This window comes from Rousettus aegyptiacus, unplaced genomic scaffold (assembly GCF_014176215.1).
Source record: "Rousettus aegyptiacus isolate mRouAeg1 unplaced genomic scaffold, mRouAeg1.p scaffold_m13_p_13, whole genome shotgun sequence".
Lineage (NCBI taxonomy): Eukaryota > Metazoa > Chordata > Mammalia > Chiroptera > Pteropodidae > Rousettus > Rousettus aegyptiacus.
Genome location: NW_023416288.1, coordinates 35,600,858 through 35,626,938, shown reverse-complemented (window position 1 = coordinate 35,626,938; position 26,081 = coordinate 35,600,858). Strand labels below are relative to the sequence as shown.

The following is a 26,081-nucleotide window of genomic DNA, read 5'->3' as shown; positions in this document are numbered from 1 at the left end:
ATCGCTTGTGCTCGTTAGGTGCCCCGTATCAGACCGCTGGCGGGATTGGACAGCAGGGACCCCGCGACGCCCCGCTTTGTCTCCCGCCGCCCACGCAGGTCCGTGAATACTTGTGAAATGGAATTGCAGCGCACGGGGACCCGTGCTGCTGAAAATATTATCGGGAGCAGATCCTAATATTCATTCAGAATTTCCCAGTTCCCAGGGGTTTCAGGAATGGTCAGCCCACGTGGCAGCCATGCAGCAGAACGCCCCCACCCGCGTTTGTCTCAGGCCCATTTCCGCCCCCGTGCTGTGTCCTCAGCATTGTTTCTGCCTTACTGCTTCTCCTTTCTACTTCATTGTACTCTATGTATACTGGAAAGCCACCGTTCATTCTTCCAGAACTGGCAGAAATTAAAAATTGAGTAAATAAAACCCCAGTTTTACAGATAATGAAACGGAAGCCCGGAAAGATTTGAACGCAGGCATAGAATTAGTATGTTTTCGCACCACAGCCCCTGCTGGGTGACGGCCGTGCTGAAAATGAATGAGAGAAGTTAGGCTTCGGTTACAGTAAAAGGAGGGGGATAGGTCACATATAAAGTGGCCCCAAGTATCTCTTTTTTTGTACATAAGGGATGAGGTAGGCTGGAAGTCCTCCTTCTGGACGTTCTGGTCAAGCGGGAGATGGAGGGGAAGGAAGGTCTGAGCTGAGCTCTGACCCAGCCTGGAGAGCGAATGGCTCCCATCCTGAGTGCAGTAAGGCCCATGGCCACCCGTGGTCCTCAGCACCCCTCGGGGGCTGCCTAGGCCTGGCGCGCTCAGCTCTGTTCATGACAGTGTCCCCTGTCCCTCTGTCCAGGGGTGGAGAGTGAGATGAGCCAGGCCTTAGAAAAGACCACGCTCTGGTCACCTGTCTACTTACCCAAAGGTATGAATTTCTTCTGTTTCTTTGTTTCTTAAGAATACATTGCATTGTGGTGATAGCAATTTTAAAACTAAAAGATTAGAAAAAATCACTTTGCTTATCCAAAAAAGGGAAGAAAATTAGATAAGCTGTTTGGTAATGACACCCTTCCCCCTCCCCCCAACCTTGGTCCCGTTAGGCCTGATGAGGCACATTCTCTGGAACCCTCAGGAGGTGAGTTAGCTCTTACAAAGGCACTGGGGTTCCATTCAGCGAATCACCCGCTAAATGGCTCCCAGTGTCCTGAAAGGTACAATGCCTCCTCTCAGACTCTTCATGTTCTCCCGGGGAGCGATGCAGACACAGTGTGGTTAATTGCACAAACGAGGCAAAAAATGGCTGTATGGAAATTCGGCAGCAGGATCGCAAACGCCGCCTGCAGCAATCAGGAGTGAGGATGGGGAGACTGGGAGCTCCATTTTGGCATCCTCCAGTCTTCCCCCGGTTTTAATAGGCAACGCCGGCATTGTCTGCATGCTTCATACATTTTACTTCCCAGAATTCCTCTCTCCCAAATTCTGCACTGTGCACTTTAGGGCTGCTTGCTCACTGTGAATAGTCATCAAAGCCCCAAGTAAGTTATAAGTTATATAGGGAAAGAAGCTGGAAATGTTTTAATAGGCTTTTCAGAACTCCGAGGAAATCAAGTATTTTGTTTTAACTTTACCATTCATCTTAGCAAGCTCGTTTATCACCTTGCTGGTACCTTTCTCATGGCTCCTTCCTCCTCCTCCTCCCCTCTCTGCATCACCCACCTCCATCTACAGGGTGGGTGAGAAACGCCCTTTTTTGAAGTCAGTGGGAGTTTCAGATCCTATCAGTTTGTAAGATAAAGAGTATCAGGTAAACTGGCCTGAGGTTTTTCTCACCCTCTCCCAGGAAAAACAGTTTGGTCTCAGATCTTAACTGAAGTTCTTACTGCAAAGGCATGCTGAGCAGACTTTTCACTCCCGATAAAGGAGAGGAATAGACCTTTTCTCTGGATGACTGTGGTTACAGTAAGAAGTACAGGATCAGATAACTTCTAGAAGAAGCCCCCAAGCAACTGAAAGGGAGGTTTGAGTGAAAATCATCATAAAGTACCCTTCACTGCAGGGACCTGCCCTCAGAGCTTTTATGTCAACAAGTCGTTGGGATCTCATTACTAAAGAGGTTTGCGGACAGTTTAAAATTGAATTTGAACCACTTCCTGCTCATTGCATCAAAGCCACGTGATGCTGCATCCTGTACTAACGTTTTTCTGCACACAGTGTACTGGCCCTGAGCATAAACGCCTTGCCATTCTCAAAGGGAGGATGTCTTTGCATCAATTGAATGCATAAGCAAATATACTTTTTTGTTACAAAAGGCACATGTTCAATCTCAAGCAATCTGTTTGTTCCCCAAATGCTCATCTAAGAGTACAAGAGGAAAAGCAAATTACTACACCCAAATAAAGAACTATAAACTAAGAAGCTATATAAAAAGAACTCTTCCTCAGTATCTTTGGGGGCCCCTCTTCCTGCTATTTAAAGTACAGGCATTTCCCCCAAGTTTCTCTTCTCAACACTTGTCCCTCTCACTCCTGGAGTGTCCCCTTGCTTTCCCTTTTGGGTAGATGACTCCTCAGTCTAGATTGCTGACCTGGTTGTTTATACCCCTTGAATGTCCTACCACTGTTTCCAAACCCAGCATGTCCAGAACTGAACCTCTATCAGCTATAACATCACCATCCAATAGAACTTCCTGTGATGATGGAAATCCGCTGTTTCTGCACTATCCAGTGCCAGCCACTATCCACGCGTGGTTATTTAAAGTTTATCGAAACGAAATAAAATTAGAAATTCTGCTTCTCAGTCCCACTAGCCATATTTCAAGTGTTCCGTTGCCTCACGTGGCTAATGGTTGTTGGTTTGGACATAACACATCTTTAGTATTTTTGTGTTTGTCTTTCCTATGGCATTTTATTAGTCACGGGTCCTTGGGCAAACTACAGGTCTGAGGCTGAACTTTGTCATCGGTAAAATGGGACTGATAATAACCCCTGGCAAGGTCATTATGATGCTTCAGGAAGGCAGATGACATGGCCCATATTGAAAAAGCTTTTTTTAAAATAAGCGATCCTTTCTCCGTATGTATTCTGTAATATTAACTGCCAGATATCCATCTGAAGCTTAAACAATGAACAGTCACCGGAGTCGTTTTACGAATGGACCAGTTCACGTGTTGTGAGGAACACCTAAAAGTGCTCTGGGTTTAAGCCGTAGACCTCTGGGGTTTGGTTGGGGGAAAGTTCTAAGCAGTTCTCTCTGCAGGGAGCTAATACAAGAGTGCTCTGCAGCACCTAACAAGATTCTCCTGGGGTGCCTGGAATTATTTCAGGGCATTAGCCTTGCTTCCCAGGGCACAGCGACGGGGAGAAAACTCCCCATGAGGCTCGCATCTGGAGGAGCACTGGGAGGTGCTTTGCTGGGCACGAGGCGGCTTGTTTGCACGCGGGAGCCTGATGAAGAGGCTCCCTGGGCATCAGAACTGGCCTGGGTGGAGGGTGCGATGGTGTCCGGGGCCTTCAGTCCCAACAGGAAGCCCTCTGGCATGGACCAGTCCTGCACACTCATCAAGCAACGAGTTTAAAGGGGGTTTGCATGGTTTATATCCAGGCTGCAATCCATTAAAGCTTTAATTACACTAATTAGGGATTTGGGATAATCAGGTTGGCTAGCCTGAAATGGGGGCCTGTGCTCTCTGTGAAGAAAAGCTTTGCTAAATAAACCAGCAGGATAAACAGAGTTGTGGGGGCACATGGATTTCTGGGAGGCAGCTGATGCTAAGGACTAGTGCATGCGTCTGGCATGCAAACGACGTCCACTCATTGTAAATCAACAGAAGGGCTGGAAGCCTCTCCAAGGAACACTTCATTAGCAGTTGAGTACAGTGGCATTCTTCAAAATTTTAAACACTCACACACACACACCTTGAATTTTTTTTTTTTCTTCAAATAACCTGTAAATTCTCAGTTTGGGGTAGAACTTGTGGGGGGAAAGTAGCTTAGGGGATCTTGTAAAATACAAATTAATTTCAAAGCCGTGCTGAATAGTAGTTCTGTGTTATTACTCCCCCCACCCCCCAATTTAAAGGACACCAGAAGTGCCATTATGATATTCAAAGCAGTACACCATTCGATATGGTAACGGGGCACCCACCGCTGAAAGAGTTGGGACTCTTTGGCTCAGACCTTAACAGATTAATAAACCTTTGTGGATCACTCGGCAGTATGAATTACACTCTGCATGAGGGTGCTCTGACTTTGCGAGCGTCATCGTGTAGCTGTGTGGGAGAGAGACCCTGGGGTTATGCTACTAACCATCTTAGTCAATTCTGAATCATTTCCTGGGGATGAAAATTTTTTATTTACCCCCTTTTTCCCTTTCCCCTTATTCTTCCACTTTTTTACTCCTATATATTTTACAAGTGATTATAAGAACACAGGATGGGACATACGTGAGTGATCAATAATTATAGCCTGAAAAAGGGAGAAGGGAAAAAGTTTAAACAAGATGGCAAAACGTCGATAACACGGCAGTTCAGCATACTGATGTCTCTAGTTTTGTGTGTTTTTAAAATTATCTCTAGTGCAAAATTTAAATGATCACCTCATGAGTCCCCTCATCCTCTCTACCCCCAATATTCATGCACGGTTTACATTTTACCAAGTGTCTTTAGAATTCGCAAACTCATTGGGTTAACTCCAGCAGAAAGAAGAGATAGCCCTTTGATTTTTGTTTAGCGATTTTTCAGCCCTCAGATGTGTGTGCTGAGCTGCAGAACCAAGTACTGGAACAATTTATGAGGCTCCAGCCTCCGAGAAAACAAGAGATGACCAAACCCTTTGGTCCAGAAGCAGCTAAACTGAACTCTTAACAACAAAAGGGGGGGGGGGATCACTTAGAAAACAATCAGTTCCAAGGCCCACGAAACTTGAGGTTTATAAGCTCGCGATGTCTACAGACATAGACTTTCTGAAGGGACAGTCCATGCATAGAACTGACTTTGCTGCCAGAAGAGTTTCACTGCCTAAGTACATTAATCTATTTAAGGAAAAATGCTGTTGCCACCACTCTGCTCCTGAACAGTACTAATCTACTGATTGCTACTCTGAGTGAGTCGCATATGCACAGAAATAAATTTGAGCAGTTGGCCTTGTAATTGTATTCACAAATACACGCAGGTACCTGAATGTGTGTGTTCAATATCCTCGCCTCATTTCAGGGACTGCTCTTGTCTTGGACATAGCTTTCTCTCTCAGATATCATATGTATTGTCTGCCATCTTTGCAAGCTGATTCTCTCAAAATGTATTAAGTATGCGTCAATCGAACCAAGAAATGCCTAGGCTGGGATATTAGTGGAAACATCAGGGAATTGAGGGGGATGTGTATAAGTCAGAGGTGACAGACTTTGAGCCTACGTGTCGCCTTACTCAGGGGATAGCAGTGATGAAGATTCCAAGACGGAATCCATAAGCAATGCAGGCGAGAACGCTGTGACTGATTGGCGATGGCCCTCATGAGCAGAGTGGATTAGGATTAAAAATGGCACCAGGGGCGCAGTCCATGCCACATCCCTGACGTAAACAAACCCTGCCTGTCTGAGATCTTCTCTGACGTTGAGAGTCCTCTGCTGTCTCACTTGCTCCTCCTCTTTCTCATCCCAGCGTTTCCTCCAGGCTACCCCATCCCTCAGAGCTGGATTCATTTGGGATCCCTCATCCTTCCTTGGCTAAATGTTGTCCTTCACCCAGCCCACCTGGTCAGGAGAGTTCACCTAAGTAGAAGGTCGTGGCAGCATCAGAGAAGTACTTTTCTTTCAAAATAGAGACTTGATCCCGGACTTGGATATCTAAGTCCATCCATGGACTTGCATAGGTTTTGCCCACAACTGACTCTTATATCCAATCAGGTGGCTGTTCCATTTATAACATAAGAGTCAGGAGCACAGACCCAGCACCCGTGGAAATACCAAGACTCCTGACATGTATGGAATGTTATGTTGAGCCAACTGCTTTTTCTGCATTTATCTAATGAGACCTTGACAATAACCCCCATGGAGATAGCTGTTAGGGGTACCTCTGTTTTATAAATGAGGATCCCAAGGCTAGAGAGGGTAAATATTCTTTTCCCAAGCTCAAATGCCTAGTAAATCAGATTAAGAGTTTGCCTCTAGAACCTCAGTTTTCAACCACCAGGCTCTGTTCACAGCTGTTAATGATACTGGAACTAAGGCTCCAGAGACCCTAAATCTAATATTTTCTTAGTTTTTAAACTTCTCCCAGCTTATGGGGAGAATTACGCATCATCTCATTAGCAGTTTACATGGAAACCTCAAATAACTCATTTAATTTACTTCCAAAGGAGGCAAAACAAAAAAACTCAAAAGCTATTTGTAGGTTTGTACCACAAAACCTCATAAAATGCAACTTCTTTGTTTTGTTCATTGGTTTTTACATGGATGTCAAATTAGCAATGAAAAACATGTGTAAGAAATAACCAGAGTTATTCCCAATTAGATGAAAGCAGAAAAGGAATGGAAAGGATGATAGTTGCCAAGAGAGGGATATTCCACTTGGCCGCCAAACTACAGATTTGTGGGTGTAGTTTTCAGAAGTGGTTTTTCTTCTTGGCACTGACCATGAAAAAGACCATGGTTTACTCCATTCACGCTAAAGTAAATCAAAATTAATTGCTTCACTGATACTTTATGCTGACCTGTGGCTTAAAATAGTGGTCGCTAGAATCCGGACCAGCGCTTTCATTAAGGCAGATTAGCTCTGTCATTCCTTTGCTGTGAGAAAACACCCAGTATTTATTGGGAATATACAGAGTCGTAATATCCAGGAATGGGATTTTGTTCATTATTATATTTTGCTGCCATGCATGAGTTTCATTAGAGTGCTGAAATTCTGGAAAAGAAATCATTGGTTTGGGGGGGGGGGGAGTCATTCCTAATACTAGTCACAGAACAGCTACTAGTCTTTGAAGGATGCCATTCATGAGCATATTTCCACTGATCTTCAGTCTTCAAGTTGCCTGAGGCGTGTGGGGCCAGGGAGCGCCCAGGGTCTCCCAGCCCAGTGTGTCCTGCCCTAGGACACTCAGCTCCTCTCACCTTTCTCCCAGCTCTCAGAAAGGAAAAGCTACTGGATTTGGTTGCTCTAGTATTTGACTTCTTTCATTCTGCCGAGCATATTGCAAATGATTCCTCCTAAATAGTTCCGTTTTCGTCCTTGAAACTGATAGAAATATCAGTGATAGAAAATAAAGCTGGATATTTTTAATAATATTATATGTAATAATTGTCTTAAGCAGTATTTTATAGCATACATATATGATTACAAAATAATGTTAAAATCAAATTTTTAGTTGTAGCCTCTGTATATCTCAAAAATTTTTTTTAATTTTCCCATGTTTTTCTATTGTTATTATAATCTCAGAATAAAGAACAGTCTTTCTAAAGGATTGTTCTAAGATTAAGTCCATCCTATATTTTATGTTAAAATATTTTTCTTTTGAATGAGAAGCTACTGATGGTAAATGGCAGTTAGATAAGATATACCACTTGGCAATAAAAATGGGCAACCCAATGTTATTAAATATTTAAGAGTTTTAGAATATTCAAGCTATAGTATACCATAAAAAAAAAAGGTAAATTAACTGTAGCTGCCCTTTAAAAAGAAAATATATATAATTAAGAGAATAAATAAAAGGAAGATAACCTCTCGTCTTTTTTTTTTACCCCCTTCTCTTTTTTCTTCCTTCTGTTCCCCAAAATAAAGTGAACATTTATAAGCAAAAGTAGCTTCAGGGTCCGATATGAAATTGGCTTGCCCTCATGTTAATTTATTTTGTGCAAATTAGACCAGAACTCCTCAAAGTCCGGGAGCTATATCCTTATGTATGTATGTGTCAGATATAAACTTCATAAAGAAAAGATGAAAGAAAAAAATAATAATGTCTCAATGCAATAATTCTGTCAGTTTGGGTTTGGTATTCAAGAACAAAATCTGATTCATTGGCTGGGCACTTCGAAATTATGCCCATTTGAATATTGGATGAAAATCACACCCTCACAAACCCTTATAAGCTAAGTGCCAAACCGATCGGATAGAGGATATGGGTTTTTTTTTTTCCTGGTCTGCTTTTAGTTTTATTATTAAGCATTAAAATTTTAATAGCAACATGTTAAAAAGAGGCTCGGCATTTTGGTGACAGTGCAGAAATTTTAATGGAGCTTCAAAATCCACCCCCATAGGCCTCAGATCAGGAAGTCAAAAATAGCTCTGGAATGAGGAGTAAAACAGATAATGTCCAAAACATTACTGGAAACTTTCTGAAACTAGCATTATTGGGGAGTCCACCTTTTCTTTTGTCTACCGAAAAGAGCGTTTATTAAGTTCTCAGATCATCAGAAAAGGCCCCACTGTTGATCAGGGGGTGTGGATGAGCGAGCACTCCCCTAGCTGCTTGCGGGTCGTGTTTCACTGGCCGGGGGTCTTAACCAAACACCCCTTCAGCCTCACTGTGCCTTTAAGTTGCTGCTGAAATGAGGAGACCCGCCCCATGAATTTATTAGCAGATGTGCGTTCTGAAAGCCATCATTACTGGGAGACCTAGAGCAGCCAAGTCCTCAAGACATGTGGGCCACACGTGATCCCATGCTGCAATGTGTCTGTCCATTATTCCCCTGGCCGTTTCCCACGGCCTCTGTTCGCACGCCCTGCGAGTTGTTTGGCTGCCTCGCTGGCTTTCTGTCCATCCTCGTCCTCCGTTGCACGTAGTAGCAGTCGGAGGAAAGAAAAATCCATAACGTACAGGGCGGGCTCCCCTTCGGAAAGATCGGTTGTGTCCTTGTCAATTCAGAAATCTCATTTTCTGTAGCCGCGCGTTCCCAGAGATAGCAGTGCTTGGAATCTCGTGGCCTGTGCGCCAGCTCCCGGCAGCTTTCCTCAAAGGCTTTCTGAGCTTCATAAACAACTCTTCACTGAAAAATAGTAATGCTCGAAGGGCCACTGAAAAAGCCGAACAGAATCATGGCAGAGAAGTACAGAAGAGGAGGCGTATGGGCTGATGGACGGCACCCCAGCATGTGGTCCCTGAGAAGAGGAACCTTCTGTTTGTATTCTAGCTGCTGTAACTGCCTTCGTGAATTTGCCTATGGTGACAGCCATAGCTAATAAGTGCACTCAGAATCAGGAAAGGTGGCCCTTTGCCTTTAGAATCAGACAAACTCATGATGGCAGTACTTATCCTAATACTCAGTAATTCAGCTCAGAAGTAACCAAATTGCTGATGTAAGTGGCAGAGATGAAAGAGACTTGTCAAGATTTCCAGAACAAGCATCATTCTCATCCATTGTGTACCAGGAACCAGACATTTGTCAAGCACAAAGGGCCTGGCCCTGTTCCAAGTGCTTTTTACATGCATACACTCAGACTTCACTACCCTACCTCCAAAGCCTGCCCTCTTCACTGCTGCTCTGCGTCTTCAAACTGAGGACTATGACGTGTTAGGTCGAGAAGTCTGTGGTGGTCACGACCAGGATATTTTGTTAAAATGAAACAGAGGAGAAAAATATCAGGGTCTATCACGTGTAGTAAGGAGTGTCTCATGGAATTTTTGTTTCGGGCATTTACGTAAAAATTCTTTATCTTTGCATCCAGTTGTGTTTTATAACTCAATTCTTCTGATTTCAGAAAGGTAATATGGTACAAACACTTCCTATTACCTGACACTCCCTGCAGGGTCTGGGGTAGCCCCCTGTAATCAAAAACGTTAATATTTGTGCAGTGAAGCACATTAACATTCACAGTAAATACAATCGAGAAAGTGTGTAAGTAGCCTTTAAGTAGTTCATGTCAGGGTTTGTCTCCCACTGAGTTTTGCTGCCAAACTTGTAAAAAATATTTTCAATGCCAGAGCTTTGGAGATTTCCAAATTGCAGATTGCAGACCTAATTATACCTATGTGTGTACAGGCTCCCCGTAGAGAAACATTTCTTATGATGGGTTGAGGTCAAGTCTGGGAAACACTACACGACGCTGTTGCTGGGATCATCGGCAGAGCTGGGAAGGGACCTGGGGTGCTCTCTTCCATCTAGCCGTAAACCCAGAACTCCTCAGTTTTAACAAGTAGAAAAACTGGGGCCGGCATGGAGAGCGTGGGGACTTCCCACGGCCACCCGCTTCTCTCTCCCAGAGCAAGACTCCTGACACACAGCTCGGGCCTCTGGACCTCACGCCCTGTCCAGAGCCTTGTAATAACAACCAAACCGCAGCACGCATCTCCGGGTTTGGATTCTGGTCAAGGTTTTGTGAGAGAGACTCGGGTTTCGAGTGGTCACTTCCATCGTTGAGTTCTCCAGAGCCAGTGAAAGCCAAGTGGTTTTCCCCAGCAGGGCACTTAGGCTCAGGCACTTGGCTGGAGAGAGAGGTGGCCGTGGGGTCTGTGCCCAGGTTCCAGGGAGCTCTGTAAATTTCCTCAGTTTGTGGTTGAAACTGGTCTCCCCGGACCAGCAGTTCGACATTTCCCCCTGCGGTGTTATATTCATGTTTCCACGTTTAACCTGTCAGACTGAATGAACATTGTGGTCTAAGGATTTAAAAGATTTATAATGGAGTCTTGAAAATTTACTTAAGGAATATGTACTTCCCCAAGCAATAACAAATATTACTACAAATGACCGTATTAAAGTAACTTAGGCATTTCTGATTTGTAGGAAAGTTAAAATTAATCTTATGGCAGTTTCGGTTTCAAAATGAAAACATGGCTCTGCCTCACCGCAGATTTCCTAGCTGTTAGTCAACAGTGAATGAGCCCTCAGGTGACTGGTGTTTTTCCTTAAGAAATATTCATTTTCCTCTATGTATAGGAAAGCGATACTAGAAGGGAAATACCCTGAAAAATCCACCAAAATTGTATCTGGAAACCTGGAGGCTTCATAAGCTCTAGCATTTTTTTCCCGCATAAGCTGAATGGTATCATTTAATACTTTAAAGTATATGTGTAAATCATGTATACTCATTTATATATGTATATACATATATTCCAGCTTTTTCAAAAATGTTTTTGAACAAAAGGCACAAATCTATAAAAAATTTTCAATGGTTGTTCTTTAGTGAATTGTATTATTTTTATAATTTTTAAAAGGAAAAGAAGCCTTCCTTATCCGTTCTCTATCCCTTCCCCATTTAGCTCCTTTAGCAAGTAGTCAAGGAACCTGGTTCAAATGTTTTTATTCCGCATTTAAAAAATAACTCCAAAGTGTATTTTATGGTAACTGTTTTATAACTGACTCAAAGAAGAAAAAAGCCCTGATATGTAATATTTGCCCATTTCCATGTTGTAAATGCTCCCGCTGTGGCCAGTTTCAAGCTACCAACATGACGTCGCTGAACAGAGTTGGGAAGAGGGTCAGTAGAACATCGTTATATAGTAATTCTACCAGACAGATATAATATTGAGGTAAATAACATAGATAATAATAAAATGGGGTAAATTAAAAGCCAATGAGCTTTGAATATTATTGCCTTTGTTTTTAATATGCTTGTTTTAATTACAAATTGACATAATTTAATTTTTAATGTTGGGCGTGTTTGACAACTGGCTCACAGAGTCCCTGGAAATTTAAGGTTCGTCTCTCACGAGCCAGGACGAGCCCACCGCAGCACCCTGCTGCTGTGAGATCGGAACAGTTCCCGTGGGAAAGCAGGAAGAATTCAGGGAGGTGGGCACAGCCCGCCTTCCCCACATCGCATCCCAGGGAGGCTCCAGACCCAGGGCCCCCCCAGGAGCCACGCAGCCCCCCACATAGCAGAACTTGGCGGACATGGCGCGAGTGAGGCCTTCTGGTCCTTCACCCACTTTCAACTTTGAAAACCACAGCTGCGAAGCAGGAACAAGAACGGTCAGGGGTCGTGGCCGCGCCCACGGCAGCGCGGTGGAGGAAGGGCCTGCGAGTCAGCCTCCAGTCTTGATTCCTCTGATGCCAGCTCTGCCACCAGCCAGCAGTGACCTTGACCAGGCCGCTCTGCCAGTTCCCAGTTACAGTGAAAAATGAGGGGGTTGGACTAGGGGTAGGCCTAGGGGATTAGACCAGGCTTCTTACAGCTCTGAAACCTTCTGTTGGCCCTGATTACCAAGGGCTTTGTTCGGAAAGATGACCGATCATATCAAAACCCGTTGAGAAAAACTCATCAGACCACAGAGTAACATGGCTTCCCAAGGCTGAACACTCTCTCAGCCTTGGGGGACAGGGGGGCCATACAAGGGCTCATTTCTAATTCTGACAATGGAAAGATCTGGGCCGTGACCCTCTGAGGATGCGTCGGACACAGTGCAGCACCTTTGAAAACGGAAATGGTTTCGTCTGGTTTTCTGGTCAGAGCCAAGTAACTCGAGTCTTCAGTCCTTGGCTGTAGCGCAGCCTTTACTCTCCACCTCATCGAGCTCTTTATAAACTCGTCTCCCCGAACGATTCCTTGCCCTTGGGAATCTGCCCTTCTTTTGACAAAAAGCTGTATTGATAGAACCTTGCTTTAAAACTTCAGGGTTTAATACCAAAAAGTAGGTGAAGCCACGGTTAACAAGTGAAAGAGGAAGACCAGCCCAGCATCGCCAGTGAGAACTGAGTGAATTCCAGCCGGTCTCCCAAGGCACCCGTATGCACCCGTATGCCGTGCTTGTGCACGTAGTCACCAGCAGCGAACTGTGCAGGCTGCGAATCTCAGTGGGGCAAAGTCGCCATGATTTACAGGTGTAGCTGCAAGTTCAAACCACCAATCCAAGAGAGGAGGGAGGGAGGGGAGAGGGAGGGAGAGGCTGGCAGAAGTGCTTTGAGTTTTATGATCGACGCTTTTAAAACCCAGTGCTTCATTCTCAGGCCGAGAAAGCACTTTGCAGGTACAGAGCAAAGATAGATTGCCACCCACAGCTGACCGAACACAGACGGGGCGAAGGCAGGGGATGCGGGTGGGGGGTGTTGTGGTTGTTTATAGTAGTTGTTTCATATCTGAGCTATTAATACTTTTTAACCAGAGTGAGCAAGGACGTGGAAAAGAGCTCCTCCCTCCCTCCCTCTCCCTCCCACCCCCCACACACACAGTCACACACGCACGCACGAGTTCCTCTCTGTAGGTGACCGTATGCGACTCGGAGCTGATTAATTCCTGGTCAGCCACTGCACAATTCATCCTATATGTGAGGCTTTCAGTGCCATGAACTACATGCAATGTGCCCTCAAGAACCTGGGGGCTAGTGAGGGGTACAGAGATAAAACCACATCGTAAAGCCTATCGTAATGGTAACAGCTTCTGAATTCTGAGCCACTTCCTCTATGACAGGCCGCGCTACCTCACTGCATCCTTACCACGACCCTCTGAGGCCGGCACTGGCCTCACCTTGCCACCACGATCCTCTCAGGTCATGAACACTCAGACTCGGAGCATGACCAGAGGCCACTGAGGGCTTTGTCGGTCAGCACAGTTGGCATAGCATCTCAGCAGGTCACCAGAGTTACCCAGCAATCAACCCCTCTTGCAGAAAGGGAAAAGATGTCTGTTAACCCTTTACAATTGTCTGTTACAATCATTAGTCCCATTTTACAGAGAATAAAGCTGAGGTTCAGGCTGGTTTATCAACGTCCTTCAGTCCCATAGCAAGTAACACAGCCAGAACTTGACCCGTAGCCTGCCTTACTCCACGCTGTTCTCGAAGATGCGGAACGTAGATTTCTTTTGCTCTACCTCGTGGCACATCTGCGTTTGACCGTTTGACACACTGGCTCACACTGCCCGTGCTGAGAACAGTCGGTCTTCCCGGAAGAAGCACGTGCTTGGCCTGTGGTTTTGCCTACACGGCTCACCCCAGTTTGAGCTCAGCACTGTGCCTCTTAGTTCTGCTTAGAATGATAAAAGAAAGCACTAGTTTCTTGCTTTTTTTCTCTGAGAGCCCACATTTTGAGTAGAGGTTTACGGGGAGGGGAAAAAGCATTTTTAAAAAGAGTAGCGTCAACTTTGCATCTGAAAATAAATGAGTACCTGGCTACTGAGTACAAACAATTCTGTTTTGCATTGTCGTTTCTTTTTAAATCATCACCATCTTTTAGTGCAAAACCTGAGAGCTCAAGGCAAAGTCTGTAGGTTTTACTACAGTTGTGTACATATAAAACCCAGTTTATAAATCTAGATTGTATTGCAGAAGCCGTTCAAGAAACGTGCCGTTCATATTCCAAGTATAGAAGCAGACATTTTAAGACACCGTAACAATATCGTAATATTGTTTCATTGGGTGTTTGATTGACCCTTAGCTTTTATCAGGCATTGAGACTATCTGTTGACTTCCAAAAGTTCGTAGTGTACCGAAGACGAATACTAAGCAGTTTTATCGGCAGAATGTGAGAGGGGCTGGGTAAAATACCATGTCGAAGAGCAGTGGAATTCGTTACAATGAATTGTATTAAAATAGTCAAGACATAATTGATGGGGGGCGGGGGACGGAGAGGACTCGAAGGGCTAGGTTATGTTCTGTTTTTAGCCTCGGCGGTGGGCACAGGTGCCTGCTTTATTACCTACATGCTTTCCTATACTCTGCTCACTAGATTTCCCATCGCGGTTTCTTTAAATACAGCTGACAGTCTGCCTGTCAATGACCCAAAAAGACATTTGCTCTTCAGGTAAAAGATACCATTTCGTAGATTGTTTCGAATCTCATATTACATGAATTTGTGAAATGTTAGCTTGTACAGTGAGAAAAAAAAAAGAACTTGAACGTTATTAACCTGAGAGACGTGTTGAAAGAGTAACTTTGAAGCTTCCGTGGCGAAACCATCACGAAAAACCACCTTTGCCTTTCTGAGGGATAACATCACAACCTGGACAGACCTTTGCTGGCGGCCTTCCTCCGGGTGCGGCTCTCTTCCCGTCTTCTTGAGTCTGCCGGGGCAGACCTGCGTTTTGTCGCTCCGTAAATGAAGGGGGCTGGGCAGTGAGCCGGCAATAATGACAGGGACTCGAATCCTTGCCTTTCAGCTAATGGCGAGGGGGACAAGCCCTTCAGTCAGCCAAGAAACACTTAACAAACCCAAATAACAGTATGAGCATCTAGAGTAGTATTAAGAATCAGAGTTGTCTCGAGGCTGTGATGTCACCTGGCGGTGGAGGGGTACGAACCGTAAATACTGCCAGCCCGCAAGTGGAGGAGATGCTCTGTGCCCCGGGGTGGTCAGGGCACTTGCAGGATGGGCGGCTGTCTCGCCTCGTAGCGGCCTGCGCTGCGTCTGTGTACCCGCAGGGAGCGTTTGCTGTGGGAAGAGGTCGGCCTGGCTTTGGGCAGCCGTCAAACAGCAAGCGAGAGGGTTTCATCACGCAGGGAAGGGACTCTATGGAGAGCTTTGAGACAGGCAGACCTGTGAGCAGCCCCTTTCCCCAGGGGCAGGGGTGGGGGGGAGCATCCCTCAAACTCAGGTGACTGCCGTAAGTCCTCCTGCTCTGTAGATGGCCCCGGTTGCTTACCTGTGCTGTCTTCTCAGATTCATGACAGATGCTGCCCGCCGTGAGCAGGAGTCCCTGAAGAAGAAGATCCAGCCGAAGCTCTCGCTGACCTTGTCCAGCTCCGTGTCTCGCGGGAATGTGTCCACTCCGCCACGTCACAGCAGTGGAAGCCTTACTCCCCCCGTGACCCCGCCCATCACCCCCTCCTCCTCGTTCCGCAGCAGCACTCCAACAGGTGAGCGGCCGGGCGCCACCTAGAGAGCGGGGGAGAGAGCGAGTGCATGCGTGCGTGTGAGACAGACAGACAGACATGGGCTGGGGACCAAGGGCAGATGATGGTTCAGATCCACCTCTTTGATCCTTTCCTGGTCTTTGTAGAGTGTGTCGATTCATTCATCTATTTACGATTGAAGAAATATTTATAAATTGTTCATAATATGTATGTGATGATGGTTTCATAGATACTTCAGACTTTTACGATTTATTCCGCACGAAGTTATGTGACGATGTCTTGGACTTGCTTTAGTCAGGCTGAGTAGATGAAACAAGATGGCCATGTATTGATTATTGATGAAGCTGGGTGATGAGTATAGAAAGGTTCATTATACCAGTCTCCTAATTTTTGCTTATGTATAAATGTTTCCATTATAAAACAAATTTTTTTAAAAAAGAAGCCATTGAGAGTGCCTCCCGTGTGCCAGGCACCAAGCTCCAGTAGTGAGCCAGAGGAGACCCCGTCCTCGTCCTGAGTGGAAGACGCTGGCGTTCTGGGGGCCACAAGCACACTCATGTCTTCCCCTCCCAAATGTGGGAGCGGCTGAAAGGTCAGAGTCAGAGGTGGCGATCAAAGTCAGCTTTATTAGTGGACAGAGCTGAACCGGGGAACGGATCTTGGGTCTGTAACCATCGCGCTTCCTGGTATGTCTTCCCTGGCTTTAGTTTGTTTCCCAAACGGCCCTTCTAAGCTGACCCTGGAGTACGAGCAGAGCGGGACGCACCCTGAGTCCTCAGCTGAACCGGGTGCAGTCCCTGCTTCCCAGCTCAGAGGGCCATTAAGTCGTTGCTCGTCCGTGAGCAGGAGCGAGTAAGGATGGTAGAGAGCGGCCGGAAACGTCCTTCTTCGTTTTCCCGTCTGAGAAGCATGGCATATTTCTCCCTTCCCCTCAGCAGGAGTGTAAACCGGCATTCATCATATAAATACACCAGTAAAGATGGCATTGTAGGCACGACAGGTGACACATAGAAGGACTCGGTGGCACGAGAGCATCCGGGTAGAAGCCCCACCCAGTCAGGAACGGCTTCCCATGAGAGATTAAGTAGGCGTCAAACAGGGAAAGCGGGGAAGGAGGAGCATCCAGCCAAGGGGACGTCTTGCAAAGGGGACGACAGTAGTGTTTCGTGCGGTGTGTTTCAGAATGCAGTCATCCTTCAGCATCCTCGGGGGGCTGGTTTCAGGACCCCCTACAGATGCTCCAGTTGCTTCTACAAAAGGGTGCAGTATTTTCGTATACCATAAACACATCTTCCGTATACTTTAAATCACCTCTCGATTACTTATTACACCTAATGCAATGCGAGCGCTATGTACGTAGATAGTTGTTGTACCATATTGTTTGGGAAATAACGAGAAAAAAAGTCTGTAAGTGTTCAGTATAGATGCAACCACTGTAGACCTAACTGCATGGCACACGTCAGGGACAACGCAAGGTTCCTTTCCTAAGTTTTTCGATCCACAGTTGGTGGAATCCGTGGATGTGGAACCCACAGACACAGTGCGCCGACCCTATTACTTAGTAGGTGGGGAGAAGGGATTCCCTAATAAGTTTGGAGACATGACGGGTTGAACAGAGGTAAACTGGTTTCTTTCACGCCGGGCTTCAATATATGTTGTTGTTCTCCAAGGGGAAGATTTAGTAAGTTTCTCGAACTTAGTCAAATTAACCTCGACTATGGGACCTCTTTTTCTAGGGGCATCTCAGGAGACTCATGGTCAACAGACACCCTGGGTTCTGACAGGATTGGGTATTTTGAAAACAGGATAGGCATGGAAGGCAGACGGACCAGAGTTCGTACCTGAACTCCCTTTAAAATTTTCTGATAGTACCATCCCCATTTTGCAGGTTTTTGGTGTGAGTTGAATGTGATAGCCTATGTACCTACCCAACATTCAATAAATGTTCGTCTCTGTCATCTGGAGTTTTCAAATAGTTGCTTCGGGAACAAAATCAGGGTCATTCTTCTACAGAGGACGAACTGGTTCATTTGCGTTAGGTATTTGTCCAGTCGCTCAGATAGGCCAGTCGTTCCCCTTTCATTTTACTCTGTGAAGATTTACTTTCTAAGATCTTTGTGTGACATTTACTGTGGGACTCTAAGGAATGCTGTGTGAATGTAATTCCGTGATCCTTTTTTCTGAGTGTTTCTATGAATATTCATTCACGTATAATATGAATTATGGGGGCAGTTTGACACCTGCGTCTGTTTTATACCTGACTTAATATCGACCGACTCATGGCCAACACCAGATAACCGTGAGTGCCCCAGTCAGTAAGGGCGCCTTAGACCCCCACGAAAATCAAGACAGTTTAAAAGTGAGAGTTTATTATTTTTCATGTAAGAATGTTTGGAAGAAGTGGAATCATTTCCTTTCCTTCAGACATAAAGAAATCTTTCTGACATCTTGCCTATTCTAGCAATTTCCCACTCAGAGAATTAATTTATGTTGTGGTAAAGATGTATCATTCTCCGTCTGTTAAGATCATTGGTAAGTTATTTGCTGCTTGAAAAACATTCCACATAAACATCAAAAATTAGCAGGGGAAATGGTTTCTTAAACCCCTACCCTGTATAATTTTGATTGTGTACATTTTTCAATGTCGGAAATGTTATTTTACCTGTAGTTAGAGAGATCAGCTTATTTTGCCTGACTAATGTGGTTTCAGTCACTTACATTGCCAGGTTATAAATAATAGCCCATGTTTCTACTCCTTCAGTTTACTCTTCCAAGTTCCGTACTCAAGGTACATTCCTGGTCCAGAAGTAATAGTCATCATCTAGAAAATTTCATTTGCAAAATATTCTTTAAAATTTACTGAATTGGAGCTCAGCTTTATCCTAGAGTTTCAAGTATTTCTTGGGTATTCTTGGAACCGAGATTTATTTTGCAGTTTTCAGACTGTAGGAGAATCATCTCATCTCTTTCATTTCCTCGCCTTATTTGCTCAGCTTGCTTTTTTAGTATGTACAAAAAGAAAGTATTCACTTAAGGATAGGTTAGAATGGTTTAAATCATGGATCAACAAACTTTCTGTCCAGGACCAGATAGTAAACACTTCTCTACCCTTGCACTCTGAAAGCAGCTATAGACCTGCATAAACAAATGGGGGGTGAGGGGAGGGGTCCACTAAAACGCAGAGTTTTTGTAAAACTTTACTTGTAAAACCAGGCCAGATTGGGGTCGTAGGCCATGGTTTGCTACCTATGGTTTAAATCATAAAGATATGGAATTTAAAGATAAACATAATTAAATTCCCTGAAAATAAAGTTAAAACAATTCATACCCTTCTCCTTTAGAAGTAATAATATCTACAGTGTAATTACTAAGAAAGGCAGCTGACATCTGTAGAGTGTTTATTATCTGTGCTTACCGTATCCTTTATATGCGATGTTGTTTTTAATCCTAACACCGGCCCCACGGAAGACAATGCTATTCCCATAAATAAAGAAATAGAGGCTTGATAAGATTAACTTGCACAAAGCTTCACATTTATCTGTTCATTAAAAGGTGGTCTTTCCAGTGTATTCGTGCTTTCTCTCCACATTACTACATTTTTTTAATGTAGTAACTGGCTGTCCCAGTTAACTAGACAGCTCCAAAAGGACTCATCTTGAAATCGGCCGTGGTAGGAGTGTTTACACCAGCAAAACCGGCCGTGCTGCTGCCTGTCAGGACTTGCCCTCTCCTCACCTTACCGTTATACCACTGTTATATCCTTTTAATATCTATTAGATTAATCTTAATGTGCAGTTCAAGGGATCATGGTCCTAATTGTGTCTGTGAATAAAAACCTAAAGCAACAGTCAAGCACCAACTAGTAAATAATGGTCATGTCAAACTCTGGGTTGCTTCACAGACATTCATAACAGTGTCGTAAGTCATCCTATAACAACAAGGAAAGGTTTTCACATGATCCTGTTACAAAACTAAATGCTCAGTATGATCCCAATCTTATGTTTTTACTCCAAAAAAGTGATCTATGGTTACCTCAATATGATAGAAAGATGGATGTTATTTTTCCCCCTGTTTTCTAACATGAGCCTGTATTACTTTTGTAACTAAAACAGTTATTTTAGTACATGTAACTGGAAGATACAGTCAGAATTACTCTGACCTAACCAACCCCCTTCCCTGCCCCATAGGAAAGGCCTTAAGTTAGCTTTGCATCCATCATTAGCTAGCAGGTTGGTTTGGTTATTAGTGCCTATAGCTTAGTTAAGAAAGCAAATTGTTTTTCTGTCCCCTTATCTGCCCACTGAGTCTCTTAAAAGAGTGACTCTCAATCAGGCCGAAGATGGAAATCACCCAGAGAATTTTTAAACCTTTAGCCTGGGCTCCACCCCTGTGACTGATTTGATTGGTGGCTGAGGCTTGGACATCGGGAGTTTTTAAACGCTCTCTTGAGCTAGGTAATTCTCACCTATAGCCGGAGCTGAGAAACCACTTTTTAAAATGTGGCCCGCCTGGCTGTCATAGCTGTGTGTTTTCCTGCTTGGGTTAACATATTTCCACCTTGCCTGGAGGAAGATTGCTGCATCCCCCTCGCTGAGACTCGGAAATGAGTCCACAGAGACTGAACAGATGCTCGCTTATGTCTTAATGGAGAAGCCATGGAAAGAGTTGGCTGGATTTCTGGTTATAAGAGCATTGCAGAGGCTCTCTTGGAAAATATTTGTGTATATATTTTGGCTGACTCGGGGGGGAACATATTCAAGTATTAAACCAGAGAAAGGCACCCAACGAAATAAAACCGATTTTTTTGTTTTCTTATTTGTTTAGGCTGCCTGAGAGTGCATCTGTCATGCATAATTTAAGTTCCTGCATTGTTATTTCATTTCACATTCTCGTATCTCTTGCTATTTGGCCTTATAGTAGACCCTTAACATTCCTTTATGGCTTTCGTAATAAATTGTCCAACTTAGAAGGATTTTGAAATTTTCAGGAGTTACTGATATGCGGCAGATCATTTTAAAAAGTAAAGTATTCATTTTTCCCTCAGGATAGAAATTACTCTGTAACACAGACGTAGAACTGATAGATTTTTGCCTGACATTTAGACATTCCCTCTGAATGGAGGTGAAGGGAACTCTCTCCCCCATGCCTTGTATTTTAAACAGTAAAATAAACTTAAACAGGCTTAATAAAGGCAGAAAGTCTTAGAAAAAGAATAACTAAGGCCTAAACTAACACCCTTCCCGCTATTCTCCCAAAAAAAAAAAAGAGAGAATGAAGTAGAAGGAGAATCCTTAGGGAGATAAGTCCTGTTCTTTTGAATGGTGGAAATGAGAAAAGAGAAGCAAAATATTTCAGCCCGACTGAATGTCGTGACCTGCTTATGAATTCCTGAGGCCCTGGTTTGGTTTTTCCAGCAGGCTTTGCCCTAAAGAGTCGACTGTCCGGGTGATGCCTAAGAAACATTCCCTCAAATCTTTCTACAAAGAAAATGGCCTTGATTTATATTTCCCTTTCCACATAAATTTGCTGCCTTGTAGCTGGAGAATGACAGGAATGGCTGCATTATCTGGCTCACATTGTGTTCAGGGTCACTCACACACCCCTTCCTGGCCCGCGGTTGGCTTGCTTGTTTGTTAATCTTCTACTTTGTCCTGATCATTGCCCTTTCATCTTCTTTTTTTGATTGACTCGTAAAACCTTTATCCTGCTTCCTGAGTGCCATGGTCCGGTCTTATGGCTAATTCTGCTTCCTTCCCTACCATCTCGTGCGGCTATTTATTTTTAATCTTCTCCTGCTACTCTAAGTGTTGATAGAGTAAGGATGACAACAACAGAATAGTATTTCAGTTACTTTCCCACAACTATCCCACTTAAGACAGAAAGGTGGTTTTCTTGAATCGAAGAAAACCATCAAATCAATGCCGATCTGTAATACTAATAATGGATTCTAGCACTTTATAGTGCACAAAAGCATTCGCCATCTGATTGGATCCTTGTTAACACTGATGGGACACAGGCAACCATTATTGTTAACCCCACTTTAAAGGCAAAGAAATTGAGGTTCTTTTAAATAAGAACTTGCTGTAGTAGCTGCTGTTTTCCACAACACCAGGACTTGGTGTCTTTTCATTTGACATAATTTATTGAGCATCTATTTTGTTATGGGCACTGTGCCAGGCGTTGGAGATATTGAAAAGCAGAAAGCTTGTTTCTAATCTTTGTAGCTTAGAATTTACATCTCTTAGCAGAAGCAGGTTATATACGTGTAGGTAGGGCAGACACTTCGTGAACACGACATATACACAGATGGACTAAATTATCAGCCCTGATGATTAGCAAGGCAAGACAGAGGTATGCACGAGGTCATTCCTCTCTTTGCTGTTTTAGCACAGTTAGAGATTCACACTCAGCTGTATCTTCACGCTCAGAAGTGTCTAGATGTTGCAGAGCAAATGTAAATTCCAAAGGAATGGGAAGAGGGTGAGAGCCGTGGAAACTGATTTGGGGCAAACAGTTGTATAGCCTCCGATCGTTACGGAATGTCAGCTTAGGGCATCAGTAAGCAACCCGGATATGTTGACAAAGGTCATAATGTCAACCAGGAGTTTCCTGGGCCACCTTCTAACACTGTGGGGACGTGGAAGTAAAGTGGTAACAACCTTTGGCCCCAGAGAGATCTGGATTCAAATCTTGGTTCTGATGCTTGATAGATAGATGGCCTTACACCTTTCCAAGCTTCAGTTTCCTCATCTGTGCATTGGAGGCAATGCCTACCTCACCATGAGGATTAATGAAATAAAGGACAGAAACAACTGATTATGTTAACACTGTCTCACCTAAACTGCCAGTTGAGAAAGATCATCGGCTTCGGAAGTGCCGTACTCTGCGCTCAAGATACATACCCTCCCCTGGTAAATAAGGTCGGCATGTTCAGGAACTACAGGCTGTCACTGGTGGAAATGGCTGATGTTGTCAGGTTAATTAGGGCTTCTTGAAGTAGCTTTATCTCATGTTCAAAACAAAGAAGATGCAATTCGCCCTGAACTGAATCCTGCCCTTTGGGCAGACAGCCTCTCACCAGCCCTGGCCGGGACTGCTTGAGCGTGTTTCGTTTTGGTCCACACAGGGAAGGCTGGTTCCGGCGGGATTTGCTCATGACCTGCTCTGGGCAATGGGCACGTACCTGACTGAACACAGAAATGACTCTGTTTGTTCCCATCAATTCAGGAGTATTTAAGCTAACCATGGTGTGACCAACGGATGATAGAAGTAAAGAGTTAGCAAGTTTACAGATTTTTATGTCCTGTTTTTCTTTTTAGTAAAAATAGCAATAATAATCCTATTAAGTGGAAATTCAAAGCAGTAAGAAAACAAAATATGGTGTGTTTTAACAGATGGATACACTCGTTAATGAGCTGTATTCCCTCTGGTCAAAGGATGTGCCCACATAGGCCCAACCATCATCACAGCTGGGGTGGGGGTGGAGATGCTCCTTGGCCCCACCCACTTTGAGGTCCTTTTACATTTTTGATTCCCTTTAAGACGTGGAAGAACTGAACATCTCACCAATAAGATACATACATCAAGGTCACAGGGCCATATAAAGGACATCTCACGGTCTAGAGGACCAGATGAGTTTCGACTACAGCATCTTGGAAACTCCCTGCCCTCCTTCCTATGAAGAGCTGCTCTGAGAGGGAAGACATTGATGTCACTGTTCCTCTGCCCAGCTGAGGAGCGCAAGACCCGCAGAGGTCATACAGCCTCGTCATGGCTCCAAAACCAAAGCGATGTTGGCCTGGTGATTCCACTCTAGGTATTTACCCAAGAAGAATGAAAACATGTCCGCACAGGACAGGTGCAGGGGTGTTCAGAGCAGCTTTATTCCCAGTAGGCCCCACTATTATGCAGTCCATTGACAGGAAAATGGATAAACAAATTGTGATCTAGCCACATGATGGATTACTATTTAGCAATAAAAAGGAACAAAGTACTGATCCACCAAAAAAAAAAAAGAAGAAGAAGAATCTCAAAAACATATTGAGTGAAAGAAGCCAGACACAGAAGAGGAGGTATGAAATTCCAGCACAGGTGAACTGACCTGTAGTGATAGAAATCAAGAAGTAGCTGACCTAAGGGGAGGAGTGGGGAAGGGTCACACACAAGAGAACGTGCTGGAATGGTAGCTGTATTCCAGATCTTGATTGAGACGTTGGTTACACAAGGGTGCACAAGTATCAAACTCACCAAATTCCATAATTAAGATCCGTGCATTGCCCCATATGTGTTTACCTCAGTTGAAACCACAGGAACCGGCGGCCCAGGCAGAAAGGAGGAGCTGGGGCCCACGGCCCCCACCCATCCATCCCTCGATTGGGCAAATAGCGTTTCCTCTATAAACAATCACGTGAGGACAAAAGAAGTGAATAAAGGCAGGAGGTAGAGCAGGAAAATCTCTGGAATTTCCTCTCCATTGGAGAAAGACAGTACATGGAATCCTTATTCTTGGCTTTCTTAGCGTAGGAACATGGAGGAAACAGCCATGTGGTCAAATCAGACAATTGCAACACGTATTAGAGAGAGAGAGAGAGAGAGAGAGAGAGAGAGAAAAGAAGAGGGAAAGACAAAAGCCAGTTGCCAAACACTCGGTCTTAAGTCATAGTTAGAATTAGTTAATAACTGAAAACGTTCCTGATAGAATAGCTTAGCATCTGGATCTTCCAAACATCCAAAATGCTTTGCTTCCTGTGAGACGAAGAGTGCTTCGTAATGTCGAGACTCTTACGGGAAGGAAAATTAAGGCTGCTCCATTTCAGCCCCTGCCGAGCACATCCTCCGACACTCTGTAATAGGCAGCCCTTTCATAGCGCTTATCTTCAGACTTAATATTTACAGTAACAGAAGGTATCTATAATTTACCTTCTAATGAAAATATTTGTAAGGCCTACCAGTTTAGCAAGGCCATCTTGCACTGTTTACATTTCGTTACAAACCTCAGTTTCATCTCCACTATTAACTGTTACCGTTTCAGCAAACGCAATAAAGATAATAAGTCTTCTGTGAAGAATTCCCCCAAGAAATCATTAAGCTCTCCACAGTCGTATTTCACCTAGCGCTAGAAACACAGTTCGCGGCCAGGCTTTGGCCCTGGATCGATCGATCGTTGTTGCTCTTTCTTTGTCCCAGCGTGGGTCTCTGCGCCGGCCAAAAAAATATCGAGAAACATCACAAGATAGAGTTATTTTAAAGGGCGCACATGAAGACTGCTGTGCGCACACGTGCCCCCACCCCCCGAAAGAATGTAACCTCTTTAAGTCAGAGTCCAGCTCTCGCTTATGTGCCAACGCCCGTCAGTGCACACTTCCCAGTGATTTTCCTTTGGAAGCAAGTACAAGAACCGAAATACGAGTACCGAAGAGAGCAGCGTATTGTAAGCCCGGAAAGTGGTGCGGATTCCACCGAAAACGCGAATAAACACACCGGCGCTCAGAGCTCCCATACACCTCACCCGGAGAGGCGATGGAGACTTAACACCTGACGGATTTGGAGCGGGACTGAAGGTGGACCTTTCCAAAGAAGCTTTTTCTTTTTCCCTCTCCTCCGAAATATTATTAAAATCGGAGAAGCCCTTTCATCTTTGCGGGTATCACGGCAGCAACCCTATTTTAATGTCTTTTCCATGTGGGTCTAGTTTTCACAATGAAATGGTCCCCAGGCACACCCTGCCGCAGAGCGCTGAAGAAAGAATCTGCAGGAAAAAACGGGAATGCTTTGAGCTCATTTGTTCTTGCTCAAAAAAAAAAAAAAAAAAAAAAAAAAAAAAACAATCAAGGTACAGAATCTCCCTGCTCCTGTCCCAGGGCTTTGTTCAGACTTCTTGGAAATGCGGTAAAAAGGAAGCAGTGGTATTTACGGGAGGGGAAACACCGAGGCTGCTGGAATCCGGGCGCCAGCGACAGAGAGGTCGCTGGTGTGCGCGTCCAGCACCCTGCCCCCCAACGGGCTTGGTTCCTTCATGGAAAACCGGATGCTGGTGTTAATTTCTGTTCATCAAACCAGCAGCAAGTTGGCTCGATCTTATCAGATCACAAATGTGTTTCATACTGCACTGGGCCGAATAAGTAAAAAAAAAATATTTTTAACTTAGCCAGTTCAGGCTCTCTTTACTATAGAAACACACATAAAAAAATCACTCCTGAGAAGCTAATGTTAATGGGGGGGGGGGGGGGAGACTGGAATTCGACATCTAATAATGCTGTAATGTGCTATCTTTTCTGCATAGGTACCCGATTTTTCTAAAGGCAAAAGGTAGCCAAGGTGTTTCAGATGGGTACAGGCCCAAAAATAAGTCACGCTCAGAGAAACTGCTTTTCCTCTGGT

General features: G+C 44.4%; 1 protein-coding gene across 1 annotated transcript in view; it reads left to right on the top strand.

Moving 5' to 3' along the window:
- JAZF1 (JAZF zinc finger 1) overlaps window positions 1–26,081 on the top strand; it is a 296,223-nt gene that overhangs the window by 238,350 nt on the left and 31,792 nt on the right. Inside the window, exon 3 of the mRNA XM_016135954.2 lies at window positions 15,508–15,704. Within this exon, the coding sequence (XP_015991440.1) occupies window positions 15,508–15,704 (197 nt within the window). The remainder of the gene's footprint in view (window positions 1–15,507; window positions 15,705–26,081) is intronic.